Genomic DNA, 19,483 nt, shown 5'->3' on the forward strand with positions numbered 1-19,483 from the left:
CAGCCATTGTCTTTCTAAACTCCCCGAGGAGGATTACAGTCAGAACTGCCTATTGGTGCGAACTGCTTGAATTCAACACTTCCAATATTTAATACTGCCCACGCAAAAACATTACAAAGTGAAGTTTTTCAGATCCAGAAGCTGCACTATTGTGCGAATAGGTCTTAGATTAATAACCATCCATACATCATCGTCCAACCACACAAATGAATACATCATTTGGCCTTGAAGTAAAAAAGTTAGGTTTTTACAATCAAAATGTTTTGGTCACGACGACGGACACAAGGCAATTAGAATATGTCATTTGAATCTTTGTCTCAGGTGACCTAAAAAGTTGATAAAACGTCAAAATAATTCAAATTAATTACATAGTTACAATAATTCAAATTAATTATATGGTTACAACATCATTCTTTAAGTGTTTTTAAAACAATTTTGTATCTCTAAATGCACTATAACCAATAATTGGGGACAATTCATTGCTACAATGTTATAGGATTACACAGCAAGGTACTTATGACAGGTATCTTGTGATAATCAACACAGTGATGTCAGATGAAAAATTGGCTGACCAGCATGAACCTTTTGTTATTGGAGTCAATGTACGGCCAGCAAAAATGTTCTAAACAATTAGTTGAAGCTTTAAATTAAAACCAACAGTTTAAAATGAAATGTACAATGTAGTTATTTTGAAGCAGTTGAATGTGAATCATTTAACTGTATCATCAGTTATTTAGTCTAAGATTAAAACAAGAAATTTTAGATATTGGCATTATTTTGGAATGGAGATTATATTACAGTAGTATTTGTATATGTACTTAATCAACACATACCTTGGCTGAAACAAGTGACAATGTAGTCGACGTAGCTAAGACACAGGGCCCCGACAGCGTCCTGTGGGAGTGCTTGCCCCTGACAGTAGCCCAGGCATGGAGTTGGTACGCCATTAGCTCTGCAGCATCTTGTGTGGTCACGTCCATCTACACAAGCATTCCACAACATTTGATTAAAAAGAGGCCCAGAGGGCCTGAATCAATCACATGGCCAGTTAGGAATTATGACAAAATTACTATTTCCAATTTCCACAACGTTTGATTTAGTAGGTTAGCCATTATAAGAAGTTAGTTTTCAGGGACAGCAATAAGCTATTTCATCTTGACAAATCCCCAAGAATGCCATGCTATGAAAAATATTTCTTCAAGAATAATATCAGTTTGTCATACAAGACTTATTTTCAACTTGAGTTAAAAAATGTTCAGATCTGCAGCTCTGCCAAGGGTTGGACATTCAACAATCTTACCCGAAGAGTTGACAAATTCATTTGAATTGTCTTTATTTCACCCCCAAGGTAGGGAATCATTATTTTTCTCTCATATATTTCCTTCACTTTTCGTAGTGTTTCACCTATTGTTATATCCAGTTCAGGTCAACGTGTGCCATATGGCATAATCAGTCTTTGAAATGACAAATTTATGACTTGTGAGAGAAAAGTCAATATGTACCTGCCACACAAGCCAACACTTTGTTGAAGTCCATTTCACAAACAAGAGGGGACATGACAGGAGCCTCCATCATACAGACCGCCTGGCACTCGTCACTGATACCGGAGTCCTGGCAGCAGTCTACAAACATAAACAATGTCTACATCTTGTCTGTGTTCAATTTCGTCATGATTATCAGGAAATGTATAAAAAAACTAGAACTGTCGCCAGGATGGCTGACTAATACCCCCGCAATCTGCATGAGTCAATGGTGAATTGGAACTGTTAATTAGAGGCTAACTAAGATAACCCAGTAAAATAGTGACCAGTTGCCATAGCAACCATAATTTTGAGAAAAATAAAGTGGCATGAACATCTACACATGGTCCTCTATATTTGTGCGAAGTTTCATTGAAATCGGCCCTTCGGTTTAGGAGGAGTTGTCCGGACAAACTTAAAGTTATGGTTCTTATCAGAAAACCTGTTTATAGTGACCAGTTGCCATAGCAACCATAATTTTGAAAAAAAAGCATAAGCTCTGAAGAGCTTTTGTTTTGATGCCTGTATTGGTATAAATATGTTTGTATGGTGAGATATCAGCGATGGCACGAATTAATCAGTTCTGTTTCTTTAATCTGTTGGTAATATGCAAAAGACATATGAAGCTTTGCAAAAAGAACTAAAATATAAACTTTAATTACTTAGAGACAACTTCAAAACAAGTTGTATCAATTCATATTAATTACTCTTGGTGGCCCGGATAGAAGCACATGAAGGGTCTTAGTGTGGGAGGGAACCAGAGTTTACCACTGCACCCAACAAACACTACACTGGGTGTAGCTGTCAAAGGTGTTTAAAAGTGTTGAATTAATTAGATTTTTCAGACTGTTCCTTAATGGCCTGTCAACAGCTAGAGTAATTTTTGGTCAAATGCTTGAGGTGTAACTACTCTTGATAGAAATGGTTAAATAAAACATTCAAAGGGTCTAAAAGTGGTGCCCATGAGAATAGTGTTGGGGTAAACTATTATTTGTCTTGATAAATAAATGATAATTTGAAGTTCCTATCAATAACGATTTATAACAATATAGCTGCCTCAAATTTAATACCAATTATCTAGCTTTTAACTACCAGCCATTGTCTTTCTAAACTCCCCGAGGAGGATTACAGTCAGAAGTGACTATTGGTGCGAACAGCTTGAATTCAACAATTCCAACACTGCCCACTCAAAAAAATTACAGAGTGAAGTTTAGGAGCATTACAGTCAGAAGTGACTATTGGTGCGAACAGCTTGAATTCAACAATTCCAACACTGCCCTCTCAAAAACATTACAGAGTGAAGTTTTTTTCCAACGATACAACACAGCTAAGCATTGTACCACTATAACTGTGACAGATCATGAAGGTCGTAGTAGCATTGTAATAACCCCATCTCATCCCCTCAACCCATCGCTTCAGCAATTTCAGTAACTGATGTGTCACAAGCCGACAACTGGAGAAATAGTGTTGACTAAAATACTACTCACGTGTTCTGTTGGCCCAGGTAACAGTCTCATTCACAGTGTTGTTACTGGATGGGCCTGGAGAATGTTGAAGTAGTTAATTAATTTAAAATCATTTTGAACAACAATGTCAAACATTCAAAACTTAAGTTAAATTTTTATTTCCATGACAATTATTCTATTTATAGAATATATTTTGATTGAAAACCCTTTAAAACGCATTGTGTTAATTCTGAGACCGTTTTTTTTTTGTCAGAAGAGAAAGGAACTACTGTACAAATTTTCACAGACAATTTACATATCATTAATATGTATTTTGAAACATATATTTCCACTTAAGTGATAAATATAAGCAACTTAACGATCTACCTATCATACACATATCATTTTTCCTTCTGACATACCAACAATGCCACATTCTTTCCTGTACAAATCTGTGCCTGTTTTCTCCTCGAGTTTGGCACCATCGTTGGTCAAGAATATCTCACATTCCCCACTGCCAGTATTATCATAGGTGTAGCCCACACATGCAGCTCTTGTATCTGTCCGATTACAGGCAGACTCGCACTCCTCTCTGGTATCAGTACTACTAGCCATCCTAGGCACTGCAGTCTCATATGTCATCGTCTTGTTGGGGAATCGAACATATTTACACGTTTTATTACCATCTACAAAATAAAACAACATTTTACAATTTCATTTTAAGATGTCTATAAGGTACGGTAAACATACATGTACATGATTTAGTGGTTATCTGACAGTAATTTTCATAATTACCGTATTTATCCTGCTATTAGCCCAGTCCCACCCCCCAACCGCCTCACCCATAGTATGCATCACAAATTAGGGAGTTAAGGAGTAGTCTAATTACATGGTAGTGAAATTGCATCTGATGGTATTTCTGGTGAACTTCAATAAATCAGGACAGGCTTATTGCCAGATAAATACTGTAGTAAAATTCATGTTCAAGTCTGATTGTGTGAACTGCAACTTTTGTATATTGTTTTCAATTGAATATACATCATTGGTGAGTATACTGTTAGATGCCTAGAATTTAACAAAAAGTTTCCTTAATTACACAATAAACAGTGAGACAACTGGATATATATGCCAGTTAAGAATTTAACAATGATGTTTCACATATTGTCACTAAATACAATACTTGTAAGGGCACAGATCTTTCAATGCTTACAGTATGGTAAGGTCGCCTGTATGACGACATAGGAGGGGACACTAGTGCCGTTCTCATTGACAGAGACAACTTTGATACTGTAACGAGTCTCATCCTTCAGCCCAACTAGATTGAATGGTACTTTAGTTGCAGTTTGCTGAAAATGGAAAGAGTATGAGATTTCAAATAATTCATGCATAATTTTGTATCAAAACATCGTAATGTACCTGCACTAGAGTATAATAATGTCAGGAATCTAGACTATTGTTAGCAGGCATACAAGTATGTACAGACATCGCTTACTCTTCTGGGTACAGATAACTGGTCTAATTCTCCTTGTATTTTGGTCTCCATGTAAACCTGTAATTTGTTTATATGTTGTTTATCTAGCTTTGCGAGTTGAAAAGAAAAAGAAGCATTTGACAGACACTTACAGTAAGGCAGAGATGCCTGTTAACCGGGTTGATAAAGCTGGTTGTAGGTTCCATTGCTTAAAAGTTACCTATATTGTTCATGTGAAAAATATAGGCCCAGTCTTCAGGGAAACCATTCTCCAAGTTGAATAAATGAATTAAAAAATACCTCACATTGTTTTATTTTCACATAACATTCAAAGTAAAAGAAAGTTTCATATGCATAGTTATATCAATTAGAACAGAGGATTTTTTATGAGGAAATATCAAGATCATATGCATTTTATGATTCAAAGTTAGAATTTTTTTTTCATTTTTTTTAACTCACCATTTTCCATGTTTCAGACATTTCCATCTGATAGAGGACGGTGTAGTTCTGTGGATTTGGGCCTCGTCTGGGAGGATCCCAGCTCAGCTGGATTGAGTGGGCTGTGACCAACATCACCTTTACACTCTCTGGGGCCATAGGGAGGGACACTAAAACCAGGTTTAATATGTCTTTATATTCCGTTTATAGAAAACACTTTTCTGATTGGTCAAAGAGCCATATTACAAAACCGAGGCGGATGTTTGCATGACAACCTCCCAATTTGAAATTGGACTCTAGACATTTTCATTTAATTTTAGACAATAACAAATAGGTAAAACTTTATTGAAAATTTCAAAACTTTACAATTATTAGTATACCAGAAAATGTAGCTTTACACTGTTATTAGCTGCATTGTAATTGTGACATTATGGCATTTGGTTTTACATTGTCTATAATGTGACACCAAATAAAGGAGGAATGGGTGAGAATATTGTTACTTATATATAAAGATTTCAAATCAGTCTAATAAAATGATTGTCTTGAATGTTTACAAAAACATCTTAGAATATGTGATTAACAGAATCTAGAATTTTATTCCATTTCATATGAGCTATGAAATTCATCACAATTTTTTCATGAATCCCATATGAAAATGAAATTCATACAAGATCGTCTATAATTTAAACAATAAGCCCTAGTGTATGTAGAACATGTTACAGACCTATTCCCTTCTGTGTAGCATTGTGCTATGGGTAGGGTGTATCCTGCACACATGATCGGATTCTGGTGGATTTCGTTAGGTACGTTGTCGTAACTGGTCACACTACACAGAGGAATACACTTGTCCAGGACGCCCCTTGTCTTACAACAACTTTCATGGTTACGTCCATCTGTCCAATACAAAAATTTCAGATTAATATACACTTTATGACAGCCCAGAGTTCAATCCAAATCTCTTCTATGGATATTCTATTTTTTAATCTATAGACATACACATTTAACTTAAGCTTTATAATAATCTTGGATCAATCTGATTTTTACTGATAACTGGAAAGGCTGAATGATGAATATGTTTGCTTAGTTAATGAAAGCATTATTCTGGTATCAAATTATTAAAACTTCAATCTTAAATATCTGTCATTTTCATAATACTCAATGATTATTTAATTATTAAATGAATATACATGTACGTTAAGACAGAGAAATTAGCATAACGTTGATATATTGAATTAAAACACAATGAATTTATCTTAAAAATCAAATTTCTGATTTTGCCTTTTCTATATTGAAATTCAAATGAATTATTTTCTATCTATTTTAAGACGAAGAAATCATTTTAATTTGAACATAAATTTAAATTAACTTTTCTATATATTCCAATTCTTTATTGACATATATCAATTGATCTAGCTAATAAAACTCATTCAGAATAATATTCAAAAGACAATGTAGAAATGAGCATAACCCGAGAAAAACGTTGATATCAAAAACAAAGGAAGGGCCATAACTCTTCTTTTTTTTACATTCAGAGCAGCAGCAGACTAACTTAGTAAAGGACATTCTGCCTTCTTAGGATACGGTTGATGAAAGAAGGTAAAAAGCAAAGAGATTAGAGATAGAACAAAATGTTTTGGACTATCATCTTACCAGAAATCTCCATACTATATATGTCCCATCATATAGTCACAGGTGTGATAATAACAAAACCTACCCCTGAGTATCATCCAACACAGACCATAGTGACATGGATACCTACCTGAGCCACAGATGAGAAGTGGGAGGATGTAATCGCCACATTCTAGAGCAAGCGCAAAATTGATGGTCCCTTTATAGTGTTCATAGTCACAAAGTGGTAAACACTTGGCTGGCATTTTTTTAGCTGCACAACAAGCTGAAATAGACAATACAGGTATAACATACAGGTTAGCATATAGGTAAAACATACAGGTAAACATATAGGTAAACCATACAGGTAAACATATAGGTAAGACATACAGGGGAACATATAGGTAAGACATACAGGTAAACATATAGGTAAGACATACAGGGGAACATATAGGTAAGACATACAGGTAAACATATAGGTAAGACATACAGGTGAACATATAGGTAAGACATACAGGGGAACATATAGGTAAGACATACAGGGGAACATATAGGTAAGACATACAGGGGATCATATAGGTAAAACATACAGGTGAACATATAGGTAAGACATACAGGGGAACGTATAGGTAAAACATACAGGTAAACATATAGGTAAACCATACAGGTAAACATATAGGTAAAACATACAGGTTAACATATAGGTAAGACATACAGGGGATCATATAGGTAAAGCATACAGGTGAACATATAGGTAAGACATACAGGTAAACATATAGGTAAGACATACAGGGGAACATATAGGTAAGACATACAGGTGAACATATAGGTAAGACACACAGGTGAACATATAGGTAAGACATACAGGGGAACATATAGGTAAACCATACAGGTAAACATATAGGTAAACCATACAGGTGAACATATAGGTAAGACATACAGGTTAACATATAGGTAAGACATACAGGGGAACATATAGGTAAACCATACAGGTAAACATATAGGTAAACCATACAGGTGAACATATAGGTAAACCATACAGGTTTTACATATAGGTAAAATATAGGTAATACACACAGGTAAAACATACAGGGGAACGTATAGGTAAAACATACAGGTAAACATATAGGTAAACCATACAGGTAAACATATAGGTAAACCATACAGGTGAACATATAGGTAAGACACATAGGTGAACATATAGGTAAGACATAGATAATACCTACAGGTAAAACATATAGGTAAAACTTAAATGTAATGACGTTTCATGAAAGAAGGTGAAAAAGCAAAGAAGATGGAAATGAAACAATGGAAAAACAGTTTAAATAACACTTGAAGCATATTAGTTGGTAAAACATAAATTTTGTTGTATGTACTGAATCAGTTATGGATAGGCTTGTAGCCTGCATCCATAATGTATCATATAAAAGAATACAGGTAAAAACATGCAGGTAAAATATACAGGTACATGTATAACATACAGGTAAAACATACGAGTAAAACATTAATAAACAGAGGGTCTAACATTAGCATTCAAGTATCATCATTTAGAATTTATTGAACAGCATTAAGTGGGTAAGACTATAGTGTTTATGAAACAAGCCTCTCACAAGTTTGATATAAAATTGATAAGTAAGTTCAATAAATTCAATGTTACTCTAATGTTGGATTCTGTTTATTATATAACTCAAGAAATTTTCTTAATTAACTTGTATGTTGTAATTAGTTTTCTATACAGCAAGAATCAGACAGAAAGGGAGGAACAGAACCACAAGAGGATGGCCTAGTAAAACCAAAGGAGATGGAGGAACGGAGTGAACATAAGGAAATTGGGCAAAGGAGAAAACGAGTAGAAATATAAGAAGATTGGGCCGACATGGGGGAAGGGGGTAAAAATATAAGAAGATTGGGCAGACATGGAAAAAAGGGATGGTCTATTATTCAATTGTTCCTTGTTTTTTATACTTCAAGATTTATATCATATCCAGCTTGTGAAAAGGATTAAATGGCACCTGGTATATATACTGAAAGGATAAAGCAACGCAACTTCAACTTCACAGTTTAATAAATTGGTAATTGTGAGAATTACCTAAAAGTGAAATGCAATTATAGTTAAGTTCGAATAATGGACCATCCATCTTAAAATTCTGAGATTTTTAACAAATGAGGACTTACATTAGGTCGCCATGAAGTAGGGTATGCTTATGTACCTAATGTTGAAATAACTGCCATTGTCAGACCAATCCCTAATATTGTGTGTGTCCTCCCCAAACAGCTATAGCATGTTATAGTGTTCAATTGGGGACAAATCAGGGCTCAATTAAGGCCATTCAATAGGGATTATAAACTGGGTTTCAAGAAAGTCCCTACAAACTCTCACAAGTTCGGTCTCTCGTTGTCCTGCTGAAAGGTCCAATGGTGCCTCCTAATGAATGACACAACATAAAGGATCGCATCTTGATAGCGTACAGCCGTTAAATTCCCGTTAATGATCACTAAAGGTGTCTTGAACCCATAAGAAATTCCTTCCAAAACCATAACCGATCCACCCCCAAATCTGTCACGCTCCAAGACACCAGTGTCTGCAAATGCTCCCCATGATATGGGTACATATGTTGACAGCCATCTCAGCAAAATAACATGAATTGAGAATTTTCTGTGAAGAGCATAGGCCTCTATCTTATATTGGGAACATCTGGGCACATGTACCATCAACGATAGCATATGACATGCCCTCACTGTTATACAGCTATGTATATTAAATACAAAATATTTTATAATTAAAGAAGTCACGTTTCTTTATCCTTTCAGTATATGTGAGAAGATGTAAAAGTTTTGTACTTACCAGTGAAATTATAGAAGAGATCTGGTGTGGTCGATGGTGTTGGTACTGGTGGAGAGACAGGCTTGGCTGAAAAGGAAACAAAGAACTTCAAAAAGTATTCAAAAGCCATTTATAACTATATAACTTTGATAAAATGATAAGGATCGAAATGACTTGATTCAGAGTCTTTAGACTCCATATTTACTGCTACTGGACTCATATGTGTTTCATACTTACCATAGGTAAGAAATCCTATAGGCGATGTTGGCAGACTTGTGTAGTTGGCATTCTTGGCCACCACAAATGCCTCATACTGTGTCAGACCCTGCAGGCCACTAACCACTACCTCAGTATTACCCGATATAATCAGCTACAAAATAAACACAACCAATTTAATATGATATCCGATTGTTTTAATGTTTGTGTAGGGAAAAGTTGCTTTTCAAAAGTTGTACAATTTAAAAAGATTTGCTTTTTCTGACTTTATTTTTGAGCCATATTTTTGAGAAAGGAAGGGTATCTGAGCATTCAGTACCTTCTGATATGTCCCGCCTGGTGGGAATATCGGCCGATAGAAGAGATCGTATGAGGTCGTAACAGCAGTGCCAGCCTTTTCCCAGGAAAATTCAGCAGTGTTCCACTCCAACTTGACAAGTTTGAATTGCGTGGGGGCTCTTGGGATAATATCTAATTGGAAAAATGAGATATCATAAAATCAATTTCCAATTTTGAAACTTAAATGTTATAGAAAATATATAAAATGAATTTACATGTAAATAATTATTTTGCAGAATAAACTTTCTTCAGGGCGAAATGTAAACAGTACTATAATATTAGAAATTATTCCATTTCTCTACGTTTCTTGTTTTACTTATTTCAATATCACTTCTGACACCAGTTGTTATGTTTATTTATCTTTACTTTATTCCACTCCAGTTGATTTCAGCTACATACAGCTTACATTATTTTTAAGATACTAAGTCACAAAATTTCACAAAGCTCACTAAAGCCTATAAAATGAACAAAACCATTTCTCTTTCACTAGAATCCACCAAGTAAACACCGTTCTTATTTTGATGCATCTAACTACCTAAATCTATCCCGTTCTTCCTGGTTCAAAAGTCTCTCCTCCAAGTCCAGTTGGGTTCTGACCATTTTATAGGGTCCCATATATAATCAAGTCTACACTACACACACAATCTTTCTAATATATCTATACTCTGGTCTAAAGATAGAATTCTATGTGTCTGACCCTGACGAAAAACTGATCACCGAAGTATAGACTCCTCCTTAACTATAAAAGTATAAAGAAAAGACACATGCCCATATCCAAGATAGACTGACAACCAAACTATAGACTATAGACTCAAACAAACACTAGTCTTACCCTCTAAATGACCTCCCCTAAAGATTACTCATCTGCACTAAAGATAACTTCTCCCTATGGCCCCTGTTTGACTCTAAATACATTTACCCCTATTGCCCCCCACCCCCTACCCCCATCTGCTCTAAATATAACCCCCTGACTGACCAAAGCCCTATTCTAAATAGAACTGCACCAAAGCCCTCTTGATCTATGTGTTTTTACCACAGCTAGTGTCACCCTAACTCCCTGCTGGGCAGTACCGGTCCCTTACAAAATAATTATCCATGCTTATCACTAGATACTTAACCAATTATTAATAGCTCAGCATATTAGCTGTTTCCCTTTTCACAAGGATCAATATACCAACACTTTTATCAAAATTTAATATTAACATATTTAGATTCCAACCCATTGTGGAATTCTTTTTTTGACAAAAAATAATAAGATTAGATAAAAAGGATGGAGCATCAACAATGGTTTTATAATGATAATAGTTATAAATTGTGTACAAGATTCATACCATATTGTTCTCTAGTACAAAGCTAATGTTTAGCAACAAACAGTTTTCGAAATGTAGACGGCATTTTGCTGAAGAATTTTTTTAAACAAGGATGGATAGTATTGCAACAGCAATACAAAGTCCCCTGCCTGACCCAGGAGTGCAACTATCTATTTCCCATTTTTTTAACTACGTGTTATACTGATCACGTATACCAAGTTTCGTTAAAATCAGAGTAGTACTTTAGGATTGTCCGGACACGACTCAACCAATGAGAAGCCGGCGGCCATTTTGAAAATTGGTTTTTGGAAAAAAAAAAAGTGGGATGCACAACTACATGGTATACTGAGCATGTATACCAAGTTTCATTAAAATCGGAGTAGTACTTTAGAAGGAGTTGTCCTGACAACTATTGCGTGACAGACAGACAGACGGACAGACAGACAGACAGACAGACAGACGGACGGACAGACGGACGGAGGGTAAACCTATAGTCCCCCCGTTTTTCAAACGGCAGGGGACTAATAATTTGAAGTTTAGTTAGAGAGGAAATGTAATCATGCACAAACTATTTCAAAAGTAAACGTCAAATGCAGAAAACATACATCCTGATACAAAGAGCAAAAACGATTGCTGGTGTGAGTGGTCTTACCTCTGCCCTCCTCGATACAGCCATCTATAACTGCCATCCTCATAATACACTGAGTGATATTCCAGGAGAAGACAATATCACTTCCCCCACAGAAGCTGAAGCAATGTTCTGGTACATGCATTCTTCCACAGCAGGCTGACTGGTCCCGTTCACCTGCAACAGATCAATCAACGTCACCAAATACCATCAGCAATGAACAGGTATCAAAAGTACCAAGTAATCAGCACGTCACACCACACTAGGATTTTTTCTTTGATGGGGCTTAGATAGCTCAATTAGTAGAATATAATGGACCACAGATGAAGATCGAAGTGAGTGGATTGTGTTTCTCAGTTGAGATCGCAGACCATGCTCTGCTATTTTTCTCAATTGAGATCGCAGACCATGGTGTGCTATTTTTCTCAGTTGAGATCGCAAACCATGCTGTGCTATTTTTCCCAGTTGACATCGCAAACCGAGGTGTGCTATTGCAGTTATGTCCTAGGGAAAGGCATTGTATCCAACTGCTCTAGACACCATGCTCAGTGAGGTAGCCACCAGCTACTACTCAAAAAGACCCTGGCTGTTGAGAGGGTGATAGACCCCACGAATAAACAAAAACTAGGTTACCAACAGAGTCTGATGAGGTAATCAGCAGATGTTACAAACAAGGTATCCATGAGGACTTGTAAAGTAACCATGAGGACCTTAATACCACCAAGTGATCAATAGGCAGTACCACACCATCTATAATATTACTGAGAACACAAAAATGATGCCATTATCAATACAGGTATTAACTGACATGACCATATTTATCCTGTATAAGTCCAAAGGACCAATGCATAAACATCAACTCAAAATAGGAGGTTGGATTGTTGCAGTAAAAAGCACTTATTAGTGTTTTTATTGACCTGCAATAGACACAGGTGGGATACATAGCAGACATGGGCTTATTGCTGGAGAAGTATGGCTTACCATTCAAAGTTAAGACGAAAAATCTTGTAAGGAAGTAAAAATAATTTATCGATAAATCAGAAACATTATTAAATCCATTCCTACATCCTGATGCTGTGAGAATAATACCTGCATAACATGCCAGTATGTTGTTGAAGTCGTCACTACAGTTGCCCATAACTACTTCAGGATTCAGCTGGCTCATCACGTCAGCTTTACACAGTAACTTCTGACACTCAGGGTGTACAGCACGCCTGCCACAGCACTCTGAAATATAGTCAGGTATAAACACTACAGACTTGTACAGGACGATTGTGTCCTGATAAAATAATAAAAAGTTGTCAGATTACACCAGTCAGAGTTACTTTGAGAAAGAATTATTTCTTCTTTGGTAATTACATACATTATGCAATACTATTTTAGGAGACTCAGGCAATCTCAAATTTCAATATTCTGCAAACATTGATTCCATATAATTCTATATAACTGTATTTCAGATGTATAGTGATAGAATAGCATCTTATTTTAAAATAATGCTTTACAAAAATTCACATTCAGGTATAACAAAATTACAATTGAAGGGAACTGGAGATCAGTATTCCTTTAACAAGAGGCCCAGGGGCCTTAACGGTCATCTGACTCTAAATTAAAACCCTTATATTATTGTAGTATGCATTCTTTGTAGCAAGTATATAGTGGCACTGTTGGCCATGGTGGCCATCTTGGAATTCTGACCAACCCAATAAATAACAACACTTGGTCTGGACCATCTAAGGATAATTTCTGGTAAGTTAAGAGCTGAATCCCACCGGTGGAATTTGAGAAGAAGTTTGAAATAGGTGTTGTTCAGGAAAACCATGATTGCGCAATCATGTTACAAAATGGCCGCCATTGCTGCCATGTCAAAGTTTTTACGAGACCGAAAAAATAACAACACTTTGTTGGCCCTCCTTCCTTAACATCCTCACCAATTTCCAGCTCAATGGCACCAGTGGAACTGGAGAAGAAGTTTAAAATGTGTTTTTCAAGATGGCTGCCATGGCGGCCATCTTGGATTTCAGACCAATCTAAAAAATAACAACACTTGGTCGGGATCATCTCAGGAACATTTCAGGTAAGTTTCAGCCCAACAGCACTGGTGTAACTTGAGAAGAAGTTTAAAATGTGTTTTTCAAGATGGTGGTTATGGCGGCCATCTTGGATTTCGGACCGACCCAAAAAATAACGAAAAATAACAACACTTGGTTGGGATCATATCAGGATCATTTCAGGCAAGTTTTAGCTCAATAGCACTGGTGGAACTTGAGAAGAAGTTTAAAATGTGTTTTTCAAGATGGCGGCCTCAGCGGCCATCTTGGATTACGGACCGACCGGAAAAATAACTACACTTGGTCGAGATCATATCAGGATCATTTCAGGCAAGTTTCAGCTAAATAGCACTGGTGGAACTTAAGAAGTTTAAAACGTGTTTTTCAAGATGGCGGCTATGGCGGCCATCTTGGATTACGGACCGACCGGAAAAATAACTACACTTGGTCGGGATCATATCAGGATCATTTCAGGCAAGTTTCAGCTCAATAGCACTGGTGGAACTTGAGAAGAAGTTTAAAATGTGTTTTTCAAGATGGTGGCTATGGCGGCCATCTTGGATTTCAGACCAATCTAAAAAATAACTACACTTGGTCGGGATCATATCAGGATCATTTCAGGCAAGTTTCAGCTCAATAGCACTGGTGGAACTTGAGAAGAAGTTTAAAATGTGTTTTTCAAGATGGCGGCTATGGCGGCCATCTTGGATTTCGGACCGACCCGAAAAATAACAACACTTGGTCGGGATCATATCAGGATCATTTCAGGCAAGTTTCAGCTCAATAGCACTGGTGGAACTTGAGAAGAAGTTTAAAATGTGTTTTTCAAGATGGCGGCCTCAGCGGCCATCTTGGATTACGGACCGACCGGAAAAATAACTACACTTGGTCGAGATCATATCAGGATCATTTCAGGCAAGTTTCAGCTCAATAGCACTGGTGGAACTTAAGAAGTTTAAAACGTGTTTTTCAAGATGGCGGCTATGGCGGCCATCTTGGATTACGGACCGACCGGAAAAATAACTACACTTGGTCGGGATCATATCAGGATCATTTCAGGCAAGTTTCAGCTCAATAGCACTGGTGGAACTTGAGAAGAAGTTTAAAATGTGTTTTTCAAGATGGCGGCTATGGCGGCCATCTTGGATTTCGGACCGACCCGAAAAATAACAACACTTGGTCGGGATCATTTCAGGATCATTTCTGGCAAGTTTCAGCCCAACAGCACTGGTGGAACTTGAGAAGAAGTTTCAAATGTGTTTTTCAAAATGGCGGCTTTGGCGGCCATCTTGGATTTCGGACCAACCCGAAAAATAACAACACTTGGTCAGGACCATCTCAGGATCATTTCTGGCAAGTTTCATCTTAATCCCACTGGTGGAACTTGAGAAGAAGATTGAAATGTGAAAAGTTTACGGACGGCGGACGGCGGACGGCGCACGACGCACGGCGGACGGCGGACGACGACGGACGAAGCATGATGGCTATAGGTCATCCTGACCCTTCGGGTCAGATGACCTAAAAATGCTTAATTTCTAACCATATGAAATATTTTATTTAAAAGGACATATTTCACAATAATTCTATTTTCAGAAATAGCATCATGCTGATGTCCAAACAAAATTATTACAATATTTACCATATATTGTTTCATTCTTAGTCAGAGCTGATGTCGCTGAAATTTAAAGTGTTTGAATAAGAACAAAGATCAATGAGTGGGGAATTCTTCAATAAAGCGTGAGTCATATACATTTTTTATCTTTTTATAGTGACAGATACATAATTATAGATAAAACCTCCAATAATTTAATTTATTCTTTAGCATAAACCATTAACTTATCTAATATAAACTTGTGTATTAATTTGTAATAGGAATCAAACAAAAGGATGGATTTTCCACAGCAACAAGAACATTTTCTTCAATCATGCATTCCTTGACAGACTTCAACTACTGATAATAATACATGTACTACATTGTGTCAAAAAAAGTCCAGAAAGATTATCAGATTAAGTAAGAACACAAAATACTGCTTTTTACAGTTAAAGGTCACATTTAAGTACTAAAGAAAGAATGTTTGACCACAAATATTGGAAATTTTTATGCGGTAAATATGAGAAATATTAAAGTAAAAGTCTCAATCAATGATGGACCTTAGAAGTATCCTGTTTCAGAAGTACTTAGCGAGCAGAAAATAGAAGAATGTTTAGTTTGTGTGTATATTTATAGTTAACTGAAGAGTACACATCATGCATATTCATATACATTGTACATGCATAGTAAACACTTAAATATATGTCTTGATTGAATTCCATTTTTTTCAGAATTGACTTTTATAAATACCAAATTAAAGTGAGTTATAAGTTTGCCAGAACAACTTGATTTATTCCTATGATGACATAATTACCATCCCTAGTGGTCGCGTAGACAAATTCCGAAGGCTGACTCGACCCATGGTCAGTGATGGCATTCACATACATCACATATTCGGTGTTCTTCAGCAGGTTTGATACAGAGAACAGTGTGTCATGTTTGTCGATCAGTGGTGTCTGAAAAGTGAACAGCTCGCATATGGATATCCATTGGTGATAAAAGTCTATTGCAGATATAAACCCAAAACCTTGGGGACCTACAACTTCCCACAAAATCTTACTTCCTGTAGTGTCCAAAAGTACATTACTAGGAACCTACCCTAAAGCCACCTCTATTAGCTAAATGTTAACCTGTCTGTAAAAGCCAATCATGATCCAGGTCTAGTTGTTCAAAAGGTGATTAGCTTTATCATTTGGTTAGTGAAAAACTCATTTCTCCTTTACTTCAAAACCTGTGTCTGCATTCCTTGAAATAAGTTGGTAGGAAGAGACTGACAAGTGTTATAGTCTCATAAAATTTTGTCAAGTTCATTTTGCTATAAATGATTTTATTGGGATTTTAAATTTGTTGTCAAACTGTCATAAGTCTAATCACTTTTGAACAACTGGGCTCTGTTTCCCTAACCAACTGACACAATTCATTGTAAAAGAACCTCTATAAAATGACAACCTGTCTATAAAGGACATTTTTCACTGTTCATTTGAGTGGCTTTTATAGACCGATTTTATTGTACGTTGAACATTTCTTTTACATGGACAGAACATTTCGACCAAATTGTTCAGGGGGAAATACCGGTATATATGGACCTGGTGATCTAATTACTGTTATCATTTCCTGATAAAGTACTTTTACAAGCTGTGACCTATTAACCAGGTTACGAAGTCCCAAGTTTTAAACAGGAGGCTCAATGTAATTTCAGTAAAGTTTCGTTTTTTTGGAAAATCAAATAAATCATTATCTCATATAATAATCCATCCTTAAAACTTATTTGATTATAATTAATGAGTTTGTAATAAAATGTATTAGCAACAAAGTGGTTGGATTTAATATAAAGGTAAAAATTTCCAATTCTGAAAGCTTTCAAGACTGTAAGTCATTAGATTTGGACCCTTGACATTTAATAGGGATTATATAATCATGTTTATACATTTTTTTGTATTTCACCATTCTAATCTAAATAACACACAACATGATGTTTTGGTTTGTTTGTTTTTGTTTAACGTCCTATTAACAGCCAGGGTCATTTAAGGACATGCCAGGTTTTGGAGGTGGAGGAAAGCCAGAGTACCCGGAGAAAAACCACCGGCTTACGGTCAGTACCTGGCAACTGCCCCAAGTAGGTTTCGAACTCGCAACCCAGTGGTGGAGGGCTAGTGTTAAAGTGTCGGTACACCTCACACAACATGATGTACACATAATGAAACAATGATTTGTTACCAGATAAACTTACACTATAATATTCAGTATTACTTCCGCTGACTTTGTAATGGATTCTATAGAACGTGACTATATCGCCGTTTTCTAATGGTTTCTGCCATGTAACGAGTATGGAGTCGAATTGTGAGGTGGCCACTGCTGACACAGAAACTGGAGGGCTCGGCAAAAGGTCTGAAATAACACCACATAAACATTGTTTGAAACCATTCATATTTCGGAAGGAAAGATCTTATATTGTTTTTTACTTATCAAAATAATAATTTCAACACAATCGCCTTAAACTTAAAACAAATATGCAATAAATTTATTGATAAGAACATCTAAAACTGTATCAAACCTTTGTTCATTGGAAGCAAATCATTTTAACCATTCATAGTCATTACAATATTGATTCTCCAATGAATATTCTGAAAAGTTTGTAAAACTGCAGAGCTGTCCCAGGATGTCAAATTAAAACGGGTTTCATCATACTAGGATTTGATAAGTTGACTAACAATATAAATACATAACTGTTCTACTCTTTTTCACTTATAATAAAAACTAAGCTTGTCTTTAACAAATGTTATTACACAATACTACTAAAACTCTTACACAAAAATGAAAAATACAAAATCCTTAAATCAATGGTTTATTAGTTAAAATCACAAACCTCTGCCTTGCTCCACACATGCAAAAATGTCCATGACATGGCTGAGACACGAGAGGTAAGAGTCATCAATATTAGGTGGGACTTTTCCAAGGCACAAATCTAAGCACTTGTTAGGTACCAGTCTTCTTTTGCAGCAACCAGCATGGTTCTTACCCTCTAAATATTAAAATGTTGTTAGTGTGGCTACGTAATATCTTATATTTATAAATAATGATAGATTTCAGTTGGTAGATAGAATTTTATATTGGGAGATTCAATGATACCAGATCTTTAATATCTTATATTTATAAATAATGATAGATTTCAGTTGGTAGATATAATTTTATATTGGGAGATTCAATGATACCAGATCCTATTCCAAGACTATGACATTGGAAATTTCGGAGCTTTTAAAGTTTTTCCTGTATACTTTGACCGATGAAGAATGATATGATTAAATTGTATTTTGTATAAAACATAATGTTAAATTCTTTTGTAATGACTGTATGGTGTAAACGTGGTATTTTTGCGGGGGATATTTTGCGATTTCGATATGTAAACTATATGCATGGGGGGTAATTTTCGCAATTGATCCACCCGTTTATAGTTCAAGATTATGCAAACTGATATCCAAACAAGAGGCCCAATGGGCCTGTATCGCTCACCTGGCTCTACAGCAACTTTGAAGTTGATTGAGGTCATTTCTACAGATACTATGCTGATTATCATAGTAAGCTAGGTTTATTCATATAAATTTTCTAGTCCTTCATTCCAGCATTTTATTGGCCTAATATCTGGTCTAGGAGGCTCTTGGCTATCGCAAAATTATTGTTTACAGATTTAAGCCGATTTCACCCCTGTGACCTTAAATGTAGGTCAAGGGTCATTCATTTGAACAAACTTTGAAGCCCTTCAGGCCCAATATCAAGTTCCTGGGCCTCTTGGTTATTGAGAAGAAGTTGTTTGAAGATTATAGCCTATTTGACCAATGTGACCTTGAATGAAGGTCAAGGTCATTTATTTGAACAAACTTTGTAGCCTTCACCCCAGCATGCTACAGGCCCAATATCAAGTCCCTGGGCCTCTTGGTTATTGAGAAGAAGTCGTTTGAAGATTATAGCCTATTTGACCCATGTGACCTTGAATGAAGGTCAAGGTCATTTATTTGAACAAACTTTGTTGCCCTTCACCCCAGCATGC

General features: G+C 36.1%; 1 protein-coding gene across 1 annotated transcript in view; it reads right to left on the reverse strand.

Annotated features, from left to right (window-relative positions):
* Window positions 1-19,483, reverse strand: part of LOC117315107 (Ig-like and fibronectin type-III domain-containing protein 2) — a 60,450-nt gene that overhangs the window by 23,243 nt on the left and 17,724 nt on the right. Inside the window, exons 8-24 of the mRNA XM_033869277.1 lie at window positions 18,305-18,460; window positions 17,669-17,826; window positions 16,253-16,394; window positions 15,487-15,522; window positions 12,889-13,026; window positions 11,824-11,976; window positions 9,842-9,993; window positions 9,544-9,676; window positions 9,328-9,393; window positions 6,634-6,768; window positions 5,588-5,767; window positions 4,896-5,044; window positions 4,176-4,311; window positions 3,388-3,651; window positions 3,008-3,061; window positions 1,503-1,622; window positions 834-980 (exon numbers count right to left, since the gene is read on the reverse strand). Of these exons, the coding sequence (XP_033725168.1) occupies window positions 834-980; window positions 1,503-1,622; window positions 3,008-3,061; window positions 3,388-3,651; window positions 4,176-4,311; window positions 4,896-5,044; window positions 5,588-5,767; window positions 6,634-6,768; window positions 9,328-9,393; window positions 9,544-9,676; window positions 9,842-9,993; window positions 11,824-11,976; window positions 12,889-13,026; window positions 15,487-15,522; window positions 16,253-16,394; window positions 17,669-17,826; window positions 18,305-18,460 (2,319 nt within the window). The remainder of the gene's footprint in view (window positions 1-833; window positions 981-1,502; window positions 1,623-3,007; window positions 3,062-3,387; window positions 3,652-4,175; window positions 4,312-4,895; window positions 5,045-5,587; window positions 5,768-6,633; window positions 6,769-9,327; window positions 9,394-9,543; window positions 9,677-9,841; window positions 9,994-11,823; window positions 11,977-12,888; window positions 13,027-15,486; window positions 15,523-16,252; window positions 16,395-17,668; window positions 17,827-18,304; window positions 18,461-19,483) is intronic.

Source organism: Pecten maximus, chromosome 1, assembly GCF_902652985.1.
Source record: "Pecten maximus chromosome 1, xPecMax1.1, whole genome shotgun sequence".
Taxonomy (NCBI): domain Eukaryota; kingdom Metazoa; phylum Mollusca; class Bivalvia; order Pectinida; family Pectinidae; genus Pecten; species Pecten maximus.